Below are 20,646 nucleotides of genomic sequence, written 5' to 3' on the forward strand. Positions count from 1 at the left end.
AATGGCTTCTGCCATCAAAAGCACCTGCATGTTTCCAAACCTTCAAATAGGGCATTTTCAACCCAGCTGAACCTCCGGATACTGGCCAGTTCAGAAGATGACACGTCAGTATTCACCACTCCTCCAAACCTGGACGGCATCCATCCATCCATCCACCCAGCACCTTGACAGAAGACGTCACACCAAATAATGCCCTGTGACAGCAGCACCACACAGACAGCTCCAGGCTGGAACCAGCAGCAGAAAAGACTAAGGTCCTGATTTACGTCATCCAACGTGCTTCTCGTTATCCACTTCCAAAACTAAATCTCAGATTCAAAATACTTAGATCTGCAGAGGTATGACTTCATCACTCGATTTACACAGCATTCTGCAATGTGTGCACTCCGATAGATGGAAATAGGTATTTCTTACTGCCGTAAGTTTCATTTTCTTTTAATTGGGCGGTTCCAAATTAATCTGTTGCATTGGAGTCATGTCAGTCAGATATGACTGACATGTCAAATCAATGAAGGAGCAGAGCAGGGAAAGTCCATAGTGAGGGGGCTTGCTCCAGGTTTTACAGATGTGCTGGAAAAATATGGAAGCTGGTCAAAGGTAGGCTTAAATCAGATATACTTCCCCATGGCCTTTTTATTTTAATTTCTACATCTGAACTTAACCTTTTGCTCAGCACTAAATTCCTCACTCCCACAACTCAGAATATCTCAGTAGAAATTCTGTGGAAAAAAGGGTAAAAAAAAAAAAAAAAAATTTAAAAATCAAGGCCTAAGAGGGAGTCCTGCTGTAACCAAAAGGACTCTTGCTTTGAAGATCCCAAAACAAAATGAAAAGCAATGGAAGAGAGAAAGAGAGAGAAAACCCAAAAAGTTCTTAGCTAGGATTCGGAGTGTTGCATTTTGGAATTTGAAAATTAAAACATGATGAATTTGGGAGCATTTTTTAACTGAAATATTAACACATTTTAGAAAACTACACACCAGCAATTTCATCTGGCACTCTTCTTGAAACTGGAGTTTTTAAGTGATTCCACCATGCATATCACTATTCTAGTCACTTTCAAATGCATTTTACTAATACCTCATTTAAAATGTATTGTATTTTAAATAGCCCTTAGTATGATATTTTTAGAGCTTGAGCTCACCTAAATGCCTTAAAGCAACTAACTCCTCATCAGCCTAGAAAAACTTGCTGTCAAGGCAGAATATAAAAGCACAGAGTGCAATGTATTCACCACATAACACTATGCGGTGAATATACATTGTTAGTACTTGCATGCCTCACGCTCTTCAGAAAATGTACGCTTTCAGGGTAAATTATTAGAAATGCATTTAGTTCAACAAAAATGCATTGGGAACTGGTATTATGAGACTGCACAAAAAAAAACTTAATAAGGGAGAACTGAATTAAAGAATGGCTAATCCCATGTGATGTATTTATGGTTTGAACTTGACTGCATCTTACATGGGTTTTAAGTTCACTTTTACATCATATTAGACATTCATTTGTCAGCATTGTATTTATTTTTTCCATTTTTTTCCCTTCCTCTTGCAAGAGAGCAGAAACCAATTATGTTAGAAACAGTCAGCCAAATTTTCTGTCACACACCCTATTCCTTCAGCTTTAATGGGGTAGATATAATTACCAATTATAAAGGGACACAATCCACACAAAAATCAATTTCCATATTTAAGAGGACCCTGTCAATGGGGTTGTTTTGCAATGGCCCTTCCTCCAAGCGGGAGGCAGAGCCATGTGAACATTTCCCAAAAACACCTGGTGCCAACCCAAACCTCTGACTGATGGGGTTTCATCAGTCTGTTGACTTATTTTTAAGATTTGTTTCATGCTTGCATCTTTTGGTTATATACACATTTATATACATCTATATTTAGGCTACATAAGGTATAGATATATAAATGTCTTTTTTACACCATTAACAGGGCACTTAAGGTGTGCATAGACTTTTTTTTATGGTGCTTTAAATTTTTTGGCTTGATAAGGGTTTTCCAGGAGAGACTCAGAATATTTTATGAGCACATACTGTGACAGCCACAGGACATGTGCGATAACCCATGCAGAAACCAAGAGTTTTCCGACTTCACAGCTTGTGATTACATGTTGGCACCTGATGATTGACTGAGATGTCCTGAACCGCTGGAAAAATCAAAGCGCCAAAACAACTTGTGGAAACAAGCAGGCTTGCAGCTGGAATGAGCTGAGGTATAATAACAGTAAATTGTGCTGGAGATGAAACGCAAACTCATACAGATAATAATATGGTCCGGGGTTTTCTTCTTGGTGATTGTAAAAATTTAAACTGATTCTGTTGCTACAGAATTTAAATTGGAAGAAAGTTTAAAGATGGAAGAATGGGAAGATTATCCCAGAGCACACAATAAAACAGTAACAATAGCTCACATAGTCTATGGCTATACTCCACCACAGACATTTAAAGGAATAATTTGTAAATACTATGAAAAATAACTGGCTTTCATACATGAGACATGGTGTATTCTGGCTTTTGAACTGAAGCAACTTAGTTTTTATTAACTATATAATTTTGAGCTATCAGTAAAACAGCTTAGAGTAAAAATCCCCACCCAGAACAGTTTTCCATTTTATATACAAATCTTTAAAAGAAAAATAGCATTATAAAGTATATTAACCTTGTTTTTCATTTACTTCAGCCAAATCAAATGAAATAAAACTACTGGTCCTGATTTATAGAAAGAAAAGGCTTGGCTCAAAATGCCTGCTTTAAGAAGTTGGCTGTGACCAAAAGGCTACTTGAAATACAGGTGCAAACCAGTTTTTACCAGAGAGCCAGCGCTGAAGGTACATACTCTTTTTTCCCTGATCACAGCCACTCGTTAACGCTTTTGATTCTTGTGTTTGTTCAGGTAAAAAAAAAAAAGTTTTGCTTAAAACTCTAAGTTTGATAAAAATTTAATTGTCTCCAAGCCTTATTTTTCAAATGAACAGGTAAATTTTAAATGATGAAAGTAAGAACATGAAAACTGCCATGTAAGAGACTTGAGGGTAGTTGTCATATTATTCTGAAGACCAAGATCTATTTAAGAGTTAGTTGCATGAAGTAAACTGATGCTTAAATAAAGAGGAAAAAAAAAGGATAAACTAAAATGCGATGACACTTCATGTGCACACGTTGACTGTCCGTACAAACCAAAGCGATGGCTCTGGCCAGCCCAGGGAGCCCCGTGGGTAGGCAGCTCTGCGCCAAGCTGAACAGGACACGTCCTTCTCAGAGGGATACCTCAGAGAGCTGCATGGAGAGTAACGAAACCCCCACGTCCCACTCCCTTTTTAACGTATCTACTTCACTAAGCTCACTCATATGGAGGCCATAGTTACCTTCTGATAAAAACATCCCCAGCTTTAATATAACAACGTTGGGTTATTTCATCAGAATATTTACCCACAATATAACCCTTAACAACTGTTGCAAGGTCAAAGAGGAATATGGTTTTTACCTCAAATAATCATGTGTGATATATGTGATTACACTGTACATAATTTGAATGTGCTATGTGTACTATACTGAAACATAAATGAAAATCAATAAAAAGAAGAGAAATCTGTATGTTTAAAAGAGAGTGTTTCTCCTGAGGACTGACACTTAGCAGTGGTGAGAGACAGAAGGACATGGTGAAGATACTTCATGGCACTGAGTCCTGTGTTCCGAAGGGCTCCTGCTGTCCATGCAGTGACCCGGAGCACCTCTGCTGTCCCTCCCGTTGACGCCTTCTGAAGGGACCTTCAGGGATCATAAGGATAATCTGGCCAAACTCTGCATTTCTTAGACTAAATGGGTCAAAGAGCTTTCCTACTTGCTTACAGACTAACACTATGAGAATAACGTTCTGAAAAAAACCCTTACAATCTTTGGGAGAGGAGGAGCCTTAACTAATATTTTTATCTTGGGAACAGAATATAGAAGGTTTTGATGCATGGAAAGGACATTTCCTTGGATTTTGAAAGCACTTTGCTGTTACGTCTCAACTTTCAGTGCATATAGATGCATACATGTCTACACTTATCTGTACGTGCCTTACATTTACACTTTTCTTTTTTCGGACAGCTTTACAGACAGTAATATGATCAGAAAATAATTTCTTACCTGGGGATATTATATAGAAAAAGTCCTTAAACTCATCCATCCAGACCTCTGCCAGTCTCCTGTTGTTCTTGTTGATGACGTGTCCCGTGCCACCTGGGAAGGTATAAGGTGTTGCCTTTCGGAAAACGTGGCCAACATGGGAGCAGGTGACAATCTCAAGGGAGCCGCCGCACTGCCAGATCTGAAATTGAAATATGCAGAAAACGTTGGCTAAAACAAATACAAGACGTGCTGAGTTTATAGCAGGAGGGACTCTGACAGACAGGTTATCAGCTATCTCCTGATTTATCTCCCCAGCTCACAGTTTAACAGGGAATTTCAAGCAAGAGTTTAAGGGAAACAGCAGGGGCACAACTCTCGATAGTAAGGAAAGCGTGCAGACTTTAACTGCAAGGTGAAAGCTCGTGTGAGTGGTTCACCTGGTTCTGTGTTCTCACAGCATAAACATACAGAAACCGCCACCTTAGAAAGGTGTCATCCTATAATGGATTAAGTGGAGGGTCTGGATGTTATCTGTGTATTTAGATTTTCCAGGGTTTCAAAATATTTAAAGAAACAGAGAAGAATTTTTACTTTTTTTTATATATATATATTTTTATTTTTTTATATATATATATATATATATATGTGTGTGTTTGTGTTTTTCAAAGCAGAATCATGTTCATGACCATCCCAAGCAAAGGCACAGCAGATCTTGGTTAATATCATGGACAGCAATAGAAAGCAGCAAGCACAGGTACTCTGAACATCACAGAACCACAGCAGTGAGACAGAGATGCAAAAGGTATGTTCTCTGGTTCATACGCTGGTGAGTACCATGATCAACTCAAAAAAAAAAAATATAGACAAAGAAGAGAATTTGATGAACTTCTAGATGCAAACTGTCCCTTTCCACTACTTGAGCCAAAATCTATACTCTGAGTAAGCTCAGTGACTTCAATATGACTGTACAAGCATAAAAACAAATTCAAGTAATCCTGGACTTTAATACCCTGTTGTTAAATGAAGTAACATATTTTTCTGTCAGATCACTGGACTCTTGGTATGATATAGATCAGTTTGTGTATTAACCACTGCTCTGCAATCTCCCATCTTCCCAGGCTCTGAAAAGAACTGGAGAAGAAACTAAAGAAGGCTGAAGGTAAAAGCTGGCAGAACTGGAGGCATAACATAGGCAGCCGGGTGAACACAGGCGCAAACAAAGATTTCCATCGGATGCTTATGGGGTTACAAAGCTTTGCTGTTCTGCCAGACAATATCAGTTCCCTGGGATTCACTCTTCACTAAGGTTCACTGACATTTTTGGTGTCAACAAAGGTATTACCAACTGCCCAGTTCCTTATTTAGGCTTGTCCCACCCTTTGCTTTAGTCTCCTCCTAAGCAGCCAGCAGGACTAAAATTTACAATATCTCCTGGTAATAAAACACAGAGTTTAAGAACCACTGGGTGTTTTAAACAGGAATGCTGGTACAGTCTTGTAATTAGAGCTCCTCGACACAGACGTAAGTTACCATAGTAACTTAATGCAGATTTTATTTAATTAGGGCTAAATCCTTTTACATAATTTCATTAGTATGCTAAGTGATGTACTCTGTTGGGATAAGCAACGACAACATCAAAATAGTCTTGTGTTTAACATCTTGTGTTTTGCAGCTCAGTGACAACTAGTCAGTTCAGGTGAAACTTCAAGCTGACGGATGCCAAGGAACACGCGACTGCACCGAAAGGGAGCGTGCGTTAGAACTGAAACGCACGCTGCTGATATACTTACAAAGCAACCTGGGAGGAACCCACTGGACTGGACAGTAATGAGCACAGCCAATTTGAGGTGTGCTTTAACCCACGGTGTCTCTGCCCAAGGACCACCATTCCGCCTCCAGGTTGCTCCTGCTCTCCCCCTCCGACTACTCTCCCTGGCAGGAAATTCCTCCCACGCTACCATTTTTTAAAATGTGTGTTCCTGTACATTTTTTTTCAGCACATTTTTGGCTGTCTTTGGTACAATCTGCCATCTATTACAGTTGTCATAGGAATGTGGATGAACCTGCACCCTGTTCAGAAGAAAAGGATTTTTATTTTTTCAATATTATTTAAAAAACCCAAACAAATCAACCTTCCTGAATATTCCATGGTAAAATGACTACTTTGCAAAAGTTCATATAATGGTTAAGGATTGTGGGATTCCAGAGATCTGTTCACAATACAGACAAGATACACTATGGTAATACATTTGATCACTCTTCATTGCAACTACAGCGAATACCAAAATTGTCCCTGCTACTTTGCTATTGAAGAGCTCTTTGTAGACAACACCTCAGTTCAGGTCTTCAATACCTGCCAGCAGCTTTTTACTGACACTGGTGCCTGCTCCATGTAATGCTCCAAGAATTTTTGAAAGAAACTGCCATTTAAATTTTATTGCAGCCTTTTTCATTTTAACATTCATTATATTTTTTAAGCCAGCAAAATTTCCAGGGATCCTACAGCTTGGGAATCAGGTCTTTTCAATGAACTGTATCTTTCCTCCAACACGCCTAGATTTTTCTGAACATGGCAACGATTTTATGAATTATTGCTTTCCTACAGTCCTTCTAGTCATCTTTATTCTCTCTTCCCAGAAAAAGAACAACAAAGAGAGCCAGTGTCTCACCCCAGATTGCCACATTGAGACTTTCTGCCCACCAAAACCTGCCCTTGGCAAACCTCTGCATCCCTGTGCTAAGCACTCACCGGCAGCGTTTGCTGCGGGGGAGAGCAGGTGGGAACCGCAGCCCTTGGGTCAGCATTATTCCAATTTACTGACCTCCCACCCATCGGAACAGGCAATAAGGGCCCTGACAGCAACTAAATGCAGCGAGGGACTAAAGACAGCCAGATTGCAAATATTCTGGTACAAGATTGATGTATCTCATTTAAAAAAAAAAGTTTTAACTCTAATTTTCACACTGAATTATTCATAAACCAGTTATTGTCACATCATCATTTTTAAGGTTGAAGGTATCCTCCTTCCCCTTTCCTCTGAAGTTTAACCCTTCTCCTTCCACCTGAATGAATTACCCAAAATTAGATATTCTTCCAACCATGGTACTTCAATCATGCTTCAAGTCCCTCTCTGCATCTTCCAACCCAGCATGTTCCACAAGTTCATTCCCCACCTTTTGTGAGAAGTTATTTAGTGAAAAAAACCAATATCCAGCTGCAACTTTACAGTTAAGAAACTCCAATAGTGACCTGTCCCCAGCCTGACATCTTGTCCTTCAGCATTACCCATTTTCCCACCCAGCAGTTCGTATCAATCTCCATCTTCTCCTGACTCAGGAGATAATTTCCAGAGCTCCTCTCACTGAAATGTTTCGGTGAAGAACAGATCCAGCAGATCTGCTGCATTTCCTTGGTCTGGAAAATGAGCTGTCCAATCCAGCGTGTTATAATTTACCTTCTGTAAACCCATGCGAGACTAACCCATTTTCTATTTATCTTTTTGCTTACAAATATTAATTAATTCAAAATTTGTGGCAAGACAATGCACACCATGGAATTAAAACTAAAGCTTGTATTTGCCCACATAATTTATCCCTTTTTAAACATAGGCATTAATTATTTAGAACTACCTTTGATTTCACAGCCATTTTAAAACCATTCCTATTATTGCATAAAAAGAGCGCATTAAACTCTGTCTGATCCCTGTGCAGCCCACTGTCAGGTTTTTTTTCACTTCCATCATTTTTGAACACTGAGTCAAAGTCAGCTCCTGCAAATCTCAGCGCACATCAATCAGGAATATTTAAGGCTAATAACAAGTTGTATGCAAATAAAACAACTTCGAGGCTTTACTCCAAATTTTAAAACCACAGAAAAAATACTCCTGTAGCTCTGCTGATGTTTGTTTATGTTGGGGTGGCAGGAGTACTTATCATCTACCTATATCCAAAAAAACCCCACCACACACGCCGGCTTGTCCTTTACAGGTGAGTCTCTCCAGCCCACTAACAGCAAATCCCATCCTTTGCTTCCCCATTTTCTTGGTGCTTTCTGTTCCTTGGTACAACAAGGCTGCCATTGCTTTGGGTCGGCGATGCTGCTGAAGCCGGCATCCCCGGGTGGGAGGCTGTAATCACATCTCTGGTGGTCTCCATGGACACCTACACCCAGTGTGGGTGGGGGTCTGGGTGAGCCAGGCACCGGGGGGCACGATGGTGGTATTAGATTAAACATCTCATGCATATATGCATAGATCAAAGTTGTGTTTAAAAAAAATCCCCAAAGATTACTGCAGTTGGAATGTAAGTTAACACGTAGGCACACTTATGTTAAATGAGTTAAACTTCTCTGCTGCTACGCAGTGATGCCTAAGTAATAATTAGGAAGAAAAAAAAATCCTGAAAACTCCAGTACCAAAGATCTCTATAATGAAATCAACTGAACTGGTGTATCTTGAATATTTTCCCTTAGAAATGTAAGAATCCTGACATACAGAAAAATTAATGCAGTCCAAAGAAAAGGAAAAATGCTGTATGCTTTAAATGTAAGCACACAAACATATTTTGAGTACAATTTGTGAGCAAACTGTGCTCCTAAAATTAGTTCGTATATTCAAACAGGTAAGTAATATTGAAAAGCACAGAGATAGATTTTCAATCTGTTTGCCAGGTGATTAGGGATTTATATACCCCCAATTCCACTCACCAACACACAAAATTAATTTCAATGTCACAGTGTACTTCTGAAAATAATCTCGCATGCACACAACCTTTTCAGCCTCGCCAGGAGTTGCACACTGTTATGCCTGTAATTATACAGCGCCGGTCTTCCAGTCATCCAAATGAGCGATTCTGCTAAAACTGTTTACTTAAATGTGTTTAAATACTCTCTTACACCTATAATTTTGCAGCTGGAAGTTGAGACCTCGCATACAGTCAGGCTGAAAAATTCCTATTAATAGTCCTTTGTGCATATCTGGAAAAGCTTCATCGATAGCATCCAGCCTCACCAGCATTTACATCAAGCGAGCAGCGACCTTCAGGATGTCACTCCTGGGTCCAGCAGCAGCGGCCGTGATGGGACACAGCGAGGGGGCTGCGGTTTGGCCGTGCCTGTTCCCTCACGCCGAGACAGTCCCTTTTGCTGCACAACACGGAGTCTGCACAATGTGCCTGCCATTGACACAGGCTGTAAGACGAGTATTTCTATAGCTCGGATACCACGCTAAGCTACAAGTGGATTAAACATCCTTGCTCCGTATTCATTTAGTGTAAGAATTCCTACAACAGTCAAAACGGAAATTTCAGAGACCAAGAACAACATATAACTATATCACACTGCTTAGGGAATACACGTGGAAACATCTGCATACCCTCTTCTGCACTTCCAACAGCTGCCAGAAAACCAAAAGTAAACAGCATCTTATTCCTACTAGAGTACGCATTTGCTTTCTCTAGCCTTGCTTTGGCCTACTTGGATTATTCTAAAGAATAATCTTTTTTTTTTCTGATGGGCAGATTATTTTTAATACCCTTTCCAAAGCTATATGAGCTCCTTTCTGACTATCAAGTTTTCAGGGCATTCTCCGACTGGGAAAAAACCACTTACAGCATTTAATAGAAAATTAAAAATGTTTCAGGAATTCTATAAATAAAAATAGAGTAAGTTTTGAAGAATAAATGAGGTTTTCATTTACTAAAGTGACTCCTACAGCTGTAAGAGACTCCTGCCAGGATTTTGTTGTTTTGGGTTTTTTTCCCCAATTACCATTATTAAAAAGCATCCTCCAAAAGGCATCATTAAAGACCGTTCAGCAATGAGCAGCAGCACAGCGAAAAGAGGAAATATCGATTTACCCAGCAATAAGGAAATTGTACATCACCACGCTCACATGCGGTGTTTTCCAGGAACGGAGCGGCTGCCCCGACAGGACAGACCTACTTTGATTACGTGTCGTTAGTCCGGGATCTGGCACTCGGCTCCGGCGCTGCCCGGCCAGGCAGCAGGGAGATGCAGGACCCCGCTGCGGATGCTGCTCCTGAGCCCTCCCCGAGGCACCGCGTCCAGCCGAGAAATGCCTGTCTGCCTCTTTTTGAGAGCAAAAATACCGCAAATCCTTTTAATCATTACGTTGGGGATAGTGCCACTGCTGCCGCTGGTTACAGATGAGACGGTCGCAGACATTAGCCAGGGGAGGCAAAGGCATTTATAACATTTTTTTGAGGATGCAGGGATTATCAAGATGGGGATTTGGGGGTTTGTTTTCTGAATACCGAACCAACACCCAAATGAACCCCCTTTCATTTGATGATAAAAACATCCAATGTAATAAGAGCTGTAGAAATGTCCTCATGGCTGACTCCTATCATAGTAATTTTCCAAACCAAGATTTAGTCCCGGTGTTTTCCTGACTGCAATGAGATATTCCGGAAACCTGCTGGGTAATTGCAGGTTTGTAAAGCGGCTGCTGGAGGAACATGCCCAGCCCCTTGCCACTCTTTGCTACCCATTTTCTGCAGGTGTTTTACATCAGATAGGTTTTTCAATGCAGAGGCCTTTTATTGATCCAGTTGTACTTGATGTACTTGACTATTTGGTTGGTTTTCTTTACAGGCGAAGGCTCTAAATACCAAGAAATCGCATCGTGTGGCTGCCTGGCATTTCCATGGTAATCTGCCAGTGCTAGAAGCACATGATTTTATTTCTATTCTTGACACCATGCCCTCTTATTAGGCTGATGCACGCTGGTAATGTTTCTTGAAGTTTAAGTGGGAAAATCTTCTGAAGACATAAAATAATGTTCTCTAATACGATGCCCCAAAATTCATGTGCTTCCTCTCCCACTCCCCCCACCTCGGTCTTAACGAGTAAAAGAAGAATAATGGCAGAGCTGCTTCCCTGCTTCTATCACTGGGGCTTTCTGCGGAGAGCACGGCTATCATTGGTCTTCGTCTTTCCACATATTTTGGACTGAGATTTTTAATTTAAAGCTGAAATGAAGATCTCATGACAGTATTCTCACAAAATTTACACAAACTAAGCCCATTGCTGGCTTACTCATATAAGCACTGAATAGAATTTAAGTCCAATTTGAAACAGGACTCAAGGAATGATTATTTAGGGAAGGGGGGGAGAAAAACAAACCCTCCAAGTACTATTATATATATGTGTTATATAAATTATAGAAGTGCCCAGGAAGCAGAACCACAGAAATTGTACCAAAGGCAGAGGTATCAGCTCAACCTGCACTACACATGACCGCAAACGCCAAATCATCCCGACCAGGAGCTGGCTGACTCACGCCACGAATCCCAACAGGTTTCCCACGCAGCTGCCAGGAGCCAGAGCAGAACAGCACAAGATGAAGACAGAACACCACCATTAAATTGCTAAACTCCTCAGGAAAGCTTTTCAAAATATATTAGCATTATTCGAGCAAGAGTATGCATTAAGAATATCCTAGTTAGGGCATTTCTTTAGCATATGCTGGAAGCTGAATACACACTCACATGCTGCTCTCAGCAGAAGATCAAATGCTTTCTGCCAAAATGAATCTATTATGCCAGGGAGCAGGAAAAGGCCATGGAATTGTACATTATTTTATTCTGTTGTGCTTACAAGGCCTGACAGAAAAATGATCGCTATTTGTATCTTTGGTAACAAAAATAGCCACTGCCAAAAGGAGCCCACGGAGAATCAACTTCCATATATTCTCCAGTACGGACTCTTAACAAAAATTGCCTTGTTTGTCCCTTTGTATTAGAGTTGGTTTTTCAGGGATTATCATTTTTATGATGAAAACCCAGTGTTTTTCCAAAAGGAGAGTTAAATATTTTAGACTCTTCACTAAGGAGAATGGGACCTTTCCACAGTTATCACCCAAAATTGGTCCTGCAGAAGGTTTTCTGTAAGCGATAAATGCCAGCAATAACAAACGGCTTTGAGGTTCCCTCTGTCAGGGTTTAATGTGCATCAGCAATTCTGATCTTAAAATTTCAATGAACTGGGCGAATGTCAGTTTACAGAAGTCACACACTCTGATACTCGGTGAAAAATGAACAGTAGTAACATGCAGATTAGTCTACAAGAGGCACATATTTAACTCTTTAAAGCAGTGCTAGTCACTCTCTGCTCCACGGATCACTTCTAACAACATGAAAAACAAGCCTACTAACAGGCTTAAGTTAAAAATAAGCTCCGACACAGGGGCCTACATATATCCAAGGAATATTCTTAGGGGTCTATACACCAAAAAATGTTGAAGTCCACCGATATAAAACATTAATGGTCAGAAGAAGTAACTCTACACTTCTATTTTACTGAAAAGGGAATGATTATAGTTTATAGAAAATGGCCTGAAAATGCTTTCAAATTCTCAGTTCATCTTCTCTAGAAATACTTGCTTTACGAAAATCTTCAAAGTAGTTTCTGTCAATAGAAAATAGCCTACCAGCCCTGGCTGAAGACAAAAGAAAAAAAAAAAAAAAAGAAAGAAGGATATCCCCATCATGTCCTATGGGTACTAGACAGGGACACCGGGGTTTGTTTTGCATACTTACTTAAAATGCACAAACTGTGGTACAGCGGAGATGTTCAAAGTAATTTTCAACATCCTTTCTAACAGTTACTTATCAAAGACTCAATTTTCCAATTTTCCTTTATGTCTAAAGGACAACTACTAAATGCATTTCACTCAAAGGGATTTTAGTCTTGTCATGGGCAACATATTTATCCTCAGCAGAAATAAAGTCACTTTTCTGCGGGACGTGAAATTTCTCCACGAGCTCGGCTCTCGCACAGAGTAAAAATGGCAGCGAGAACTTGCAAGTTCATGATGACATGCACTTTCAAATATTTCTGTTAAAACATATACTTGAATTTATTTTTTTTTTCACTACACAAGTTTATATCTTGTTTATGTCAGTTAGCATTTGCACTAGCTCACAGAAAGCCTCATTTCTTTTATAAAGAAAGGTATTACTAAAATACATATTATTTTGAAAGTGTCAAAAATTCCAAACAGTAATAAAATGTTTCATGCAGTAAAAGGACCAAAATACTATAATGAGGCATCCCCAAATATCTTGAGAATTTAAATTAACCCATGACTTGCATGACAGCTAAAGCAGAAGCACCCTGTCTGCAGTGTAGGAACGGTTACAGCACAACTGTGTTTGTTGACAGAAAATGAAGGAAAACGGCAATTACCCTAAAAGACATTTCAAGATTCTCGCCACCCCAGATATCCATTCCTGCATCGTAAGTTCCTATCTCTTCAAAGTAGTTTCTGTCAATAGAAAATAGGCCACCAGCCATAGTAGGGGTCCTAGTTGAAAACAAACAGAAAAAAAGAAAAAAAAAAAAAAAGAGGAAAAAGAAAAGAAAAGAAAAAATACCTTTTGAAAGACACTGTGGAATTTATTAATTGACACTACAGTACATTTCACTACCTCAGACATTTTGACTATAAATATATTCTATGTACAGCAACTTAAATATAAACTACTAACAATAACAACACGGTTTCAACTGCATACTCTGTGCGGTTGCCCTTCGGGCAGAGCTCCCCCCGAAGCCGATGAGAGCGCTGCCCGAGTCAGAGCTGCGGGATCGCTTCCTACCCGCAAAATCATATTTCCATAGATTATTTCAGGAGCATTGTAATGGTAAAGTGGATGGAATTTTGGCCTTCTGCATCCAGAACAGCAGTTCAAATCCAATCTGAGATGCTTAGCGAAGAGAGTTTAATGCCTCAGCTTTGCCTTAGAGGGAGACTAAATGTGCATAAAATTACCAGGCATAATCTCTCTTAACAGGATTATAAATCCTTACAACAGGCAAATCCAGTCAGAGTGCAACTTCTCTTTGTGTAAAGATGTCCTATTTCCCCGTAAGTACCTGCTCTATGTTTTTCAGCGTTTGAAGTCTGTCTAAAATGAAAAAAGCTCACCCCAGTTAGCGGGAACACGGCTCTGGGTTACCGCACCAACGCGTCCCCACCGAACCACAGCTCTCTCACCACATACACACACACACACCCCGACCGGAGCACACAGCTAAAGGGGTTGCCCCAAAAACCCGGGGTTTGAGCCCAACGGCGTCCGTCCCTGCGGACGCTGCCGCAGGAGCTGCACCTCGGCATCCCCCCGTCGGCAGAGCTCCGGCACAACGCGGGGTGACGGCACCCACGGCCAGCGACGGACGGGGTTTGGTGGAAGGGGTCTGCTGAGGTCTCGGCATCCCCATGCCAACGGGCTTTGCCGGTGAGGACCGCCGGGCACGTTAATGTAGCTGTGGATCAAGCCCTGCCGGTCAGGTAGCAGTTGTTTTCTGTCCCTCGGCTTCAAAAAAAAACCCAAAAAAACCCAACTGCAAAGTGGGCAAGACTGGATTTTGAAAATGCGTGACCTAATGCTGGCTCAACGCACATGCGTACAACCGCACGCAAACACGCCGGTAACTACGGCCTGCCTGCAAACGATTCGGCCACACAAATGAACTCATTCATTCAGGTATTTAGTAAACTGCTTGCAATGACTGCTAGGAATATCCGATATTCAGTGGTCAGATGAGGCGACTGAATCTGTGCAAGTGCAGCATTTCCAGCACCAGCACTTCTGCCCATCTAAAGCTCAGTTTCTGTGAGAGCTCCTGTGTTTGGAGACCGCCTTACACAAACACCGATGATATAAAGCAAGCTCCTACAATTTTTCCAAAATGCAAGTCAACGGGAACAAAACTGTTCACGTGCAATGCAGGAAAAAGCTGGAAGAGGGGCTTCACCGGCGCTCCTGCCCCTGGCAGAACCTGAATCACTTGGGCACTTCTCAGATCTTCCTTCGGAAGCTTTCGTACGTCCTACACACAACATGAATTCGCTAAAGCACCCCCCTATTTGCACACAGCATCCCAGTGTTCCAATATGGGTTAGTGTGGGTGTCACACACACACACGGAGTGCAGACACCCAGACCCACTGGGATGGTGCTGTGCTTTTCCCAGTGGTGGCACTGGACACAGCCCTGGCAGTAAGGAGTCCTCACTCACTCTCAAGCTCAGCAAAGCCAGGTAATTCGCCTGCTGTGCAATTATTTCCTCTTCTGCCAGAGCTGACTATCGTTACTCCCAGAAAAAAAAAAAGCAGTTTAGCAATGAAATAACACTGGACCCTGAGTTTACCAACACTTCATTTCTGTTCATCTCCCTGTGCTCGCAGCACAGAAAGCTCAGTTAATTAACTGCTTGTCATTTGGACAGAGCTAAACCTTCCCAGGTTTCAAAGCCGCTTTACTGCCCTCAGCCTGGCTGGGTTTCTGCCACAAACAACACTGCTGGCCCCCCGAGCGACCCTGCGCTACACTGCAAGCAAGCGGAGCGGACGGGAACGGCCGGGCGGTGTGACCCTCCACCTGCCTGCCTTCGTGAAAGTTAAATGCCTTCTAGTACGGGGAGCACAAAATAAAGCTGAGTCTGAAATCTTTTTAATTGAACTGGTTTTGTGCCAGATGATTACCAATACAAGAAAATTTATTTTAAAGAAACTTCTATTATTGATTACCTACGAACTCCATAAGTCTACGCAAAACTATTTACCCTGGTACCAAGAGCCGTGTCAGTACTTGGTTTACTCGCCTACCTGACGATCGGCCAAGTTCCCATAGGACTCACGGCGATTCACAAACGTTGTGATGAGCCTGTGCCCAGCTCCCTCCTGCACTGATCTCCCATCCCCACTAACCTTACTGAAGCGAGGAGTGCCACTGCTGTCCGATGAATAAAATCATCCCCACTCCTCTGTCTGCACCAGAAACACTCATCCTCTGCCTCCCCTCCTTCTTCTTCCTCCTTTTCTTCCTCCATTTCTTCCCCTGGAGGAAGACAGTCTTTGCTTGAATGGTACGAAATTTCCCATTTTTGCAAAGATTCAGTCTTACCCAATTTTTTGAACGATGCAGCTGAACCGTACACACAGATCTGGATTCTTCTGAAATGTCATCAGCAAATGTTTACAAAAACCAAACAGTTTCCCTAATAACTCACTAACTGAAACTGGAAGTGCTGAGTTTCATGCTGTAAAATGTAGGTAACTATGCACCAATATATGCCACAGATTCTCAAATAATTGAAACGCAGCAGGCAGGACTGTTCTGTTATGTAAATTTGTTACACAAACAGACCTGCAGAGCTCTCATTGTAAAAACAGCTGAAACAGTAATATTAGAAAGAGTAAGGGTGCCTACAGTTTTTGTTCAGCTTTGCACCTATTAGCTATATTTTGCCTACTTGGAGTCACACTAACAGCTTCAGTAATATGTTATGATTAACTCTAATCATCATTCAAACCCACTTTTAATTTTATTTTGGAGGTAACGTCTCCTCCTCATTTCTGCAATTATTAGCAGCAATCAGGATTCCCATTCCCGTACCTGCACCTTTGACATCCCCTAAGAGGAGCTGCACAGCATAAAGGTACCGCAGTAACACCAGGTTTGCTGCATCCCACCGATCCCACTAACCCAGCCCAGCACGCTGTGCCGGGCAGGGAAAACGAGGAGGGACTGTCACGGAGCCGCTCCCAAGGGGACTCCAGCTCCTGCCATGGCCGGGGATGCTCAGGTCAGGTCCCCCAGGCTGGGAGCATCCCAAAGCCACGTAATGTCACCTCACCCCGCGGCCTTCAAGCTCCCCATCCTGTGCATCCGCTCAAAGGGGTCCAACAGTCGCAACGGTAACATCGCTAATGAACAAGACTGCTATTTATATAGCTTAGAATAAGGTTTTTACACCAGTTTCCAATACTGCTGTCCATCACCCAGGCAGCCTTAATTGTAGTCAGCTCTAAGTTTAATCAGCCATAAGAAGATAAATAAAAAATGCTCCTAATATTTGACCTTGTATTTTTCCTCTCAATAACTAATTTATACTTGAGAAGAGATTTTCTGGAACAAAAATATTTTTTAGTATTTATAATACTAGCCTGGAGTGTCTTCAGCTTAAAAAATTAAGGGCAAGTATAGAAATATCCATCGAAATGTGCTGTGCAGAGACTGCCCAGCACAGAAACACTTCACGTTTTTAATACCGTAGATGTAAGAAGACGAGATATTTGTAAACTGATCTTGGCATAGACAAGTTTTCTATTGCCACAGGCAAAACTGCAGAAGGAGAAATGAGCTCACTTAAAAGACAAAGGATGTCCTGCAAAGTACAAATATTGTGCAAGGATTTTTCAGTGGAAAAAGAAAAAAGAAAGGTTTAGGCAAGACTGTTGGCTTTAGCTGGCACTGCCCATGAACATTCACCACCGAAACAGCTCACACTTGATAATTACACTGCCTAGAGATCTCCGTTTTCATAAATCCCAGATCTACCCACATCCACCGGATCATCTGCAGGAAGCTTTGGCTTTAAGCTCCACCTCTGCATGGGGAAACCATCCAGGTTTTGCTCCCAGAGAGCCCTCTGGAAACTGAAACAGGCTTTGTACTTGGAATAACATATTTTGACAAGGTCTGATCACTTACAAAGTTTACAAAGCCAGAGGTTACTCCAGTGACAGCAGAAGTTACAGCATTTACTTCACAGGGAAATAAGGTAAAATCCTGAGGTGCATCAGAACAGCAATGAATAGCCTTTGCTGTTCAAATAAAAGAAAATAGCTATATACCCACTGACACGAGTCCTTGGGGGTTGCTGTACCTTCACAGTAAGGAACGCACCCCTAAAGCAACACCTGGAAGCCCCTCCGTGGCTCAGGTAACATTTGCACTCAAGCCACAGTTCATATTTGATTTCTGCAAATACACCTGAAAAAATATGTTTCAACTGATTCTAGCAAACCTCAGAGAATGAAATATTTGACTTGACTAGCTCTGTCTCCAGGAACAATCTTTCCTTCAGGGATTTCTTCTAAATGTCCCCTTCCTGTCCTCACTTTATAGTTTCAGTCCTAACAAAGACGCCTGATGAACTGAAAGCTCCCTGATGTTACTTTTGCTTCTGGTCATTTTACGTGTAAAAAAATTGTAAGTACATTTTAAAAAAAAAAAAAAAACACAAACAAAAAAAAAACCAAAAACCCGAAACCCCAGGAAATCCCAGTATGGGATGACCACTCACTCCTTCCCCCAGGATGGGGAGTACTGAGAGGGGGTCGGGGCAGGTGGCACGACGTGCTGCCCAGTGCCCAGGATGACTGCCCATCATTAGTGCTGCCCACCTTCATCTACCACCTTCAAACTGGGAGCACTGGCAAACTGGAAAGGCTTTTGCTACATTTGCAAAACCTGTGATTCTTTGGGGAAGAGTTATGATTTTAGACTATTCTGGGAAAGGTTATGTTATCATAGTGTTAGCTGACCTGAGAGAAAACTAGGTAAGGGATGAAGAAAATGAGAACAAGAGAAGGGACGTCAGACTGGGGTTTAAGAAGCAGAAGAAGAAAATAAGGGGCAAAAACGGTAGGGATTAGTGTGTGAAGAGCAGGAATAGCATCCACGTAGGGATCTCAGAACCCGATCTGTCCAGGACAGGGCATCACTAATTAGTGCGAGAGGCACCTCTGAACCCCCATTGTTCTGTTTGCAAAAATATGACAAACAAGCTAACTTTTCTAATGGATGTCGGTAAGAAAACTCTTTTACAGCTGTACTGCATGACAATTAGCTGTGGGTTTTTAATATCAGTCACTGAATTAATTAACCTTTTCCCACTAAATCTAGAGATTCCAGCAAAGGCAGATATTTCAGTTGACTCAAATGCCCAACTCAGGAATTTAACATTTCCTTTCACTCCCTAGGCAAACAAGCAAGCAACATTTCACATCTACAAACCAGAAAGAATCAGGCACCCTCTTCTGAGAGTACAGCACCTTCTGTCTTTAATTTCATTGGGGTTAATGGTCACAGCGCATGTGATGGCTGAACTTTGTTTGTACCCACTAGCAAGCTCTTATCAGTAAGCTATCCTGATCTTTTCCAAAAAAATACTTATACAATAATACAAATTATACATAAATAATAAGTTGGATATAAACTAATTCATAGTTTGAAAATGTATGCATTATGCTTTTAAATCTAAAAAGCAAAGGTAGGAATTTATTGATGTTATTATGGAAGATAAATATTTTGAGTAAAACTTTTGTCAATTCCACGGATTTTTAACATAACAAAAAGCAGAATTTGAGTGCAATGGTTATATTACACATACGTGCACACAAACATGTAATCCAATGATGTTTGTATTCTATACCTATTCCACAGATTACAAAGAAAAAGTATGAATAAAGACATATTCAATCTACGTGAGACTGAAAAAATGTTACAGAATGGGGAAAGCAACATGGAATAAGAAAATTAACTCGCCAATTTGTTTCTAAGTTTTTGGTATGGGTTAGGCTTTTGTTTATTTTTATCCCCCCATTTTTTGAATATTCAGGTGGCAGCAGCTGCCAAAACCATTCTTAACTTAGCTGCAATATTATACTTTCGCTCTTTGGATGCAGAATTTGTGATTGTGTTTCTGACAGCTCAGGCCTGATTTACTGCTGCGGTCTCTTGGACTGCTTTTGATAAGCATCTGGAAATACCAGCTAGCACTGAAAGCAGCTGATGACTTATTAAATGGCGTTTCTTACAGGAAGGCCGTTCTAACCGGGCAGTTCCACAGCTCATTGCTTTGCTGGTTCCCCTCCCACTGGGTAAAAGGGAAAATGAAACAGGCAGCACCTTCTTCGGACACCAAAGAGACTGAAATGCCTCCACTATGTGGTCAGAAAGGGCACCTATATGTCTAAAAGCTGACACTTTAGTCTTAAGCCAGCACAATTACACACCCTCAGAGCCACCTCTTCACTCTAAAGCACTTGTGTAAGTGATAATTATGGGACACTTGGCATTAACCTCCGACTCCTTCACCCATGCTCTGCTCACTAACACCCACCTTACCAGGCGAATCCCAAAAAGCCCAGGCAATCACCAGCTAAAAGCTGTTGGGGGGAAAAAAGAAAAAAACCCTATTTTTTTTTGTTTTAATAATTTTAAGAGTCAATTACATGTCTGATTCTGGATTAACTTTTAAGTACTACTGCATTTCAAGATAAGGAACTAAGAACTGGGATTTGTGTTTCTTTGAAAACTCCCTGTGTCTGTGAATTGATTCGGCACGGGAGAGACAGGACAAACCCAGCCCAGTGACTGACACGGTGGGAGCAGCGGCCAGCGCGGCGTGAGGCTCTGCAGCTCGTTAGGATAATTAACTCTACCAATTTTAAGGTACACCTCAGCTTTAATGAAATAGCTGCTGGCAGACTTCACAGCTGAGTGATAATATTTGAGATGATGAGAAAAAACAGTTCTCTTGACTCAAAAATAGCTTCATCCCCCTTCTGCTAATGCCAGGGTCAGCTCCTGCTCCTGAGGACCCTGTTTGCTTTTCCTAAGATCATTTCCTGAGAATAAAATCTAAAAAACCCAGCCCTTCCCTGACTCCAGGCTTTGAAGGACAAAAAAAGACCGATTTTGGCC

At 41.3% G+C, this 20,646-nt stretch overlaps 1 protein-coding gene across 6 annotated transcripts in view; it reads right to left on the bottom strand.

Moving 5' to 3' along the window:
- The window catches only part of GALNT13 (polypeptide N-acetylgalactosaminyltransferase 13), a 154,372-nt gene that overhangs the window by 45,062 nt on the left and 88,664 nt on the right, over positions 1-20,646 (bottom strand). For all 6 annotated transcript variants that reach the window (XR_011324246.1, XR_011324244.1, XR_011324243.1 and 3 more), the window contains exons 8-9: positions 13,332-13,449; positions 4,142-4,322 (exon numbers count right to left, since the gene is read on the bottom strand). Coding sequence is in view for 2 of the 6 variants with exons in the window: in XM_069780621.1 (XP_069636722.1) it covers positions 4,142-4,322; positions 13,332-13,449 (299 nt within the window). In the remaining 4 variants the exon portion in view is untranslated. The remainder of the gene's footprint in view (positions 1-4,141; positions 4,323-13,331; positions 13,450-20,646) is intronic.

Source organism: Haliaeetus albicilla, chromosome 4 (assembly GCF_947461875.1).
Source record: "Haliaeetus albicilla chromosome 4, bHalAlb1.1, whole genome shotgun sequence".
In the NCBI taxonomy this organism is placed as follows: domain Eukaryota; kingdom Metazoa; phylum Chordata; class Aves; order Accipitriformes; family Accipitridae; genus Haliaeetus; species Haliaeetus albicilla.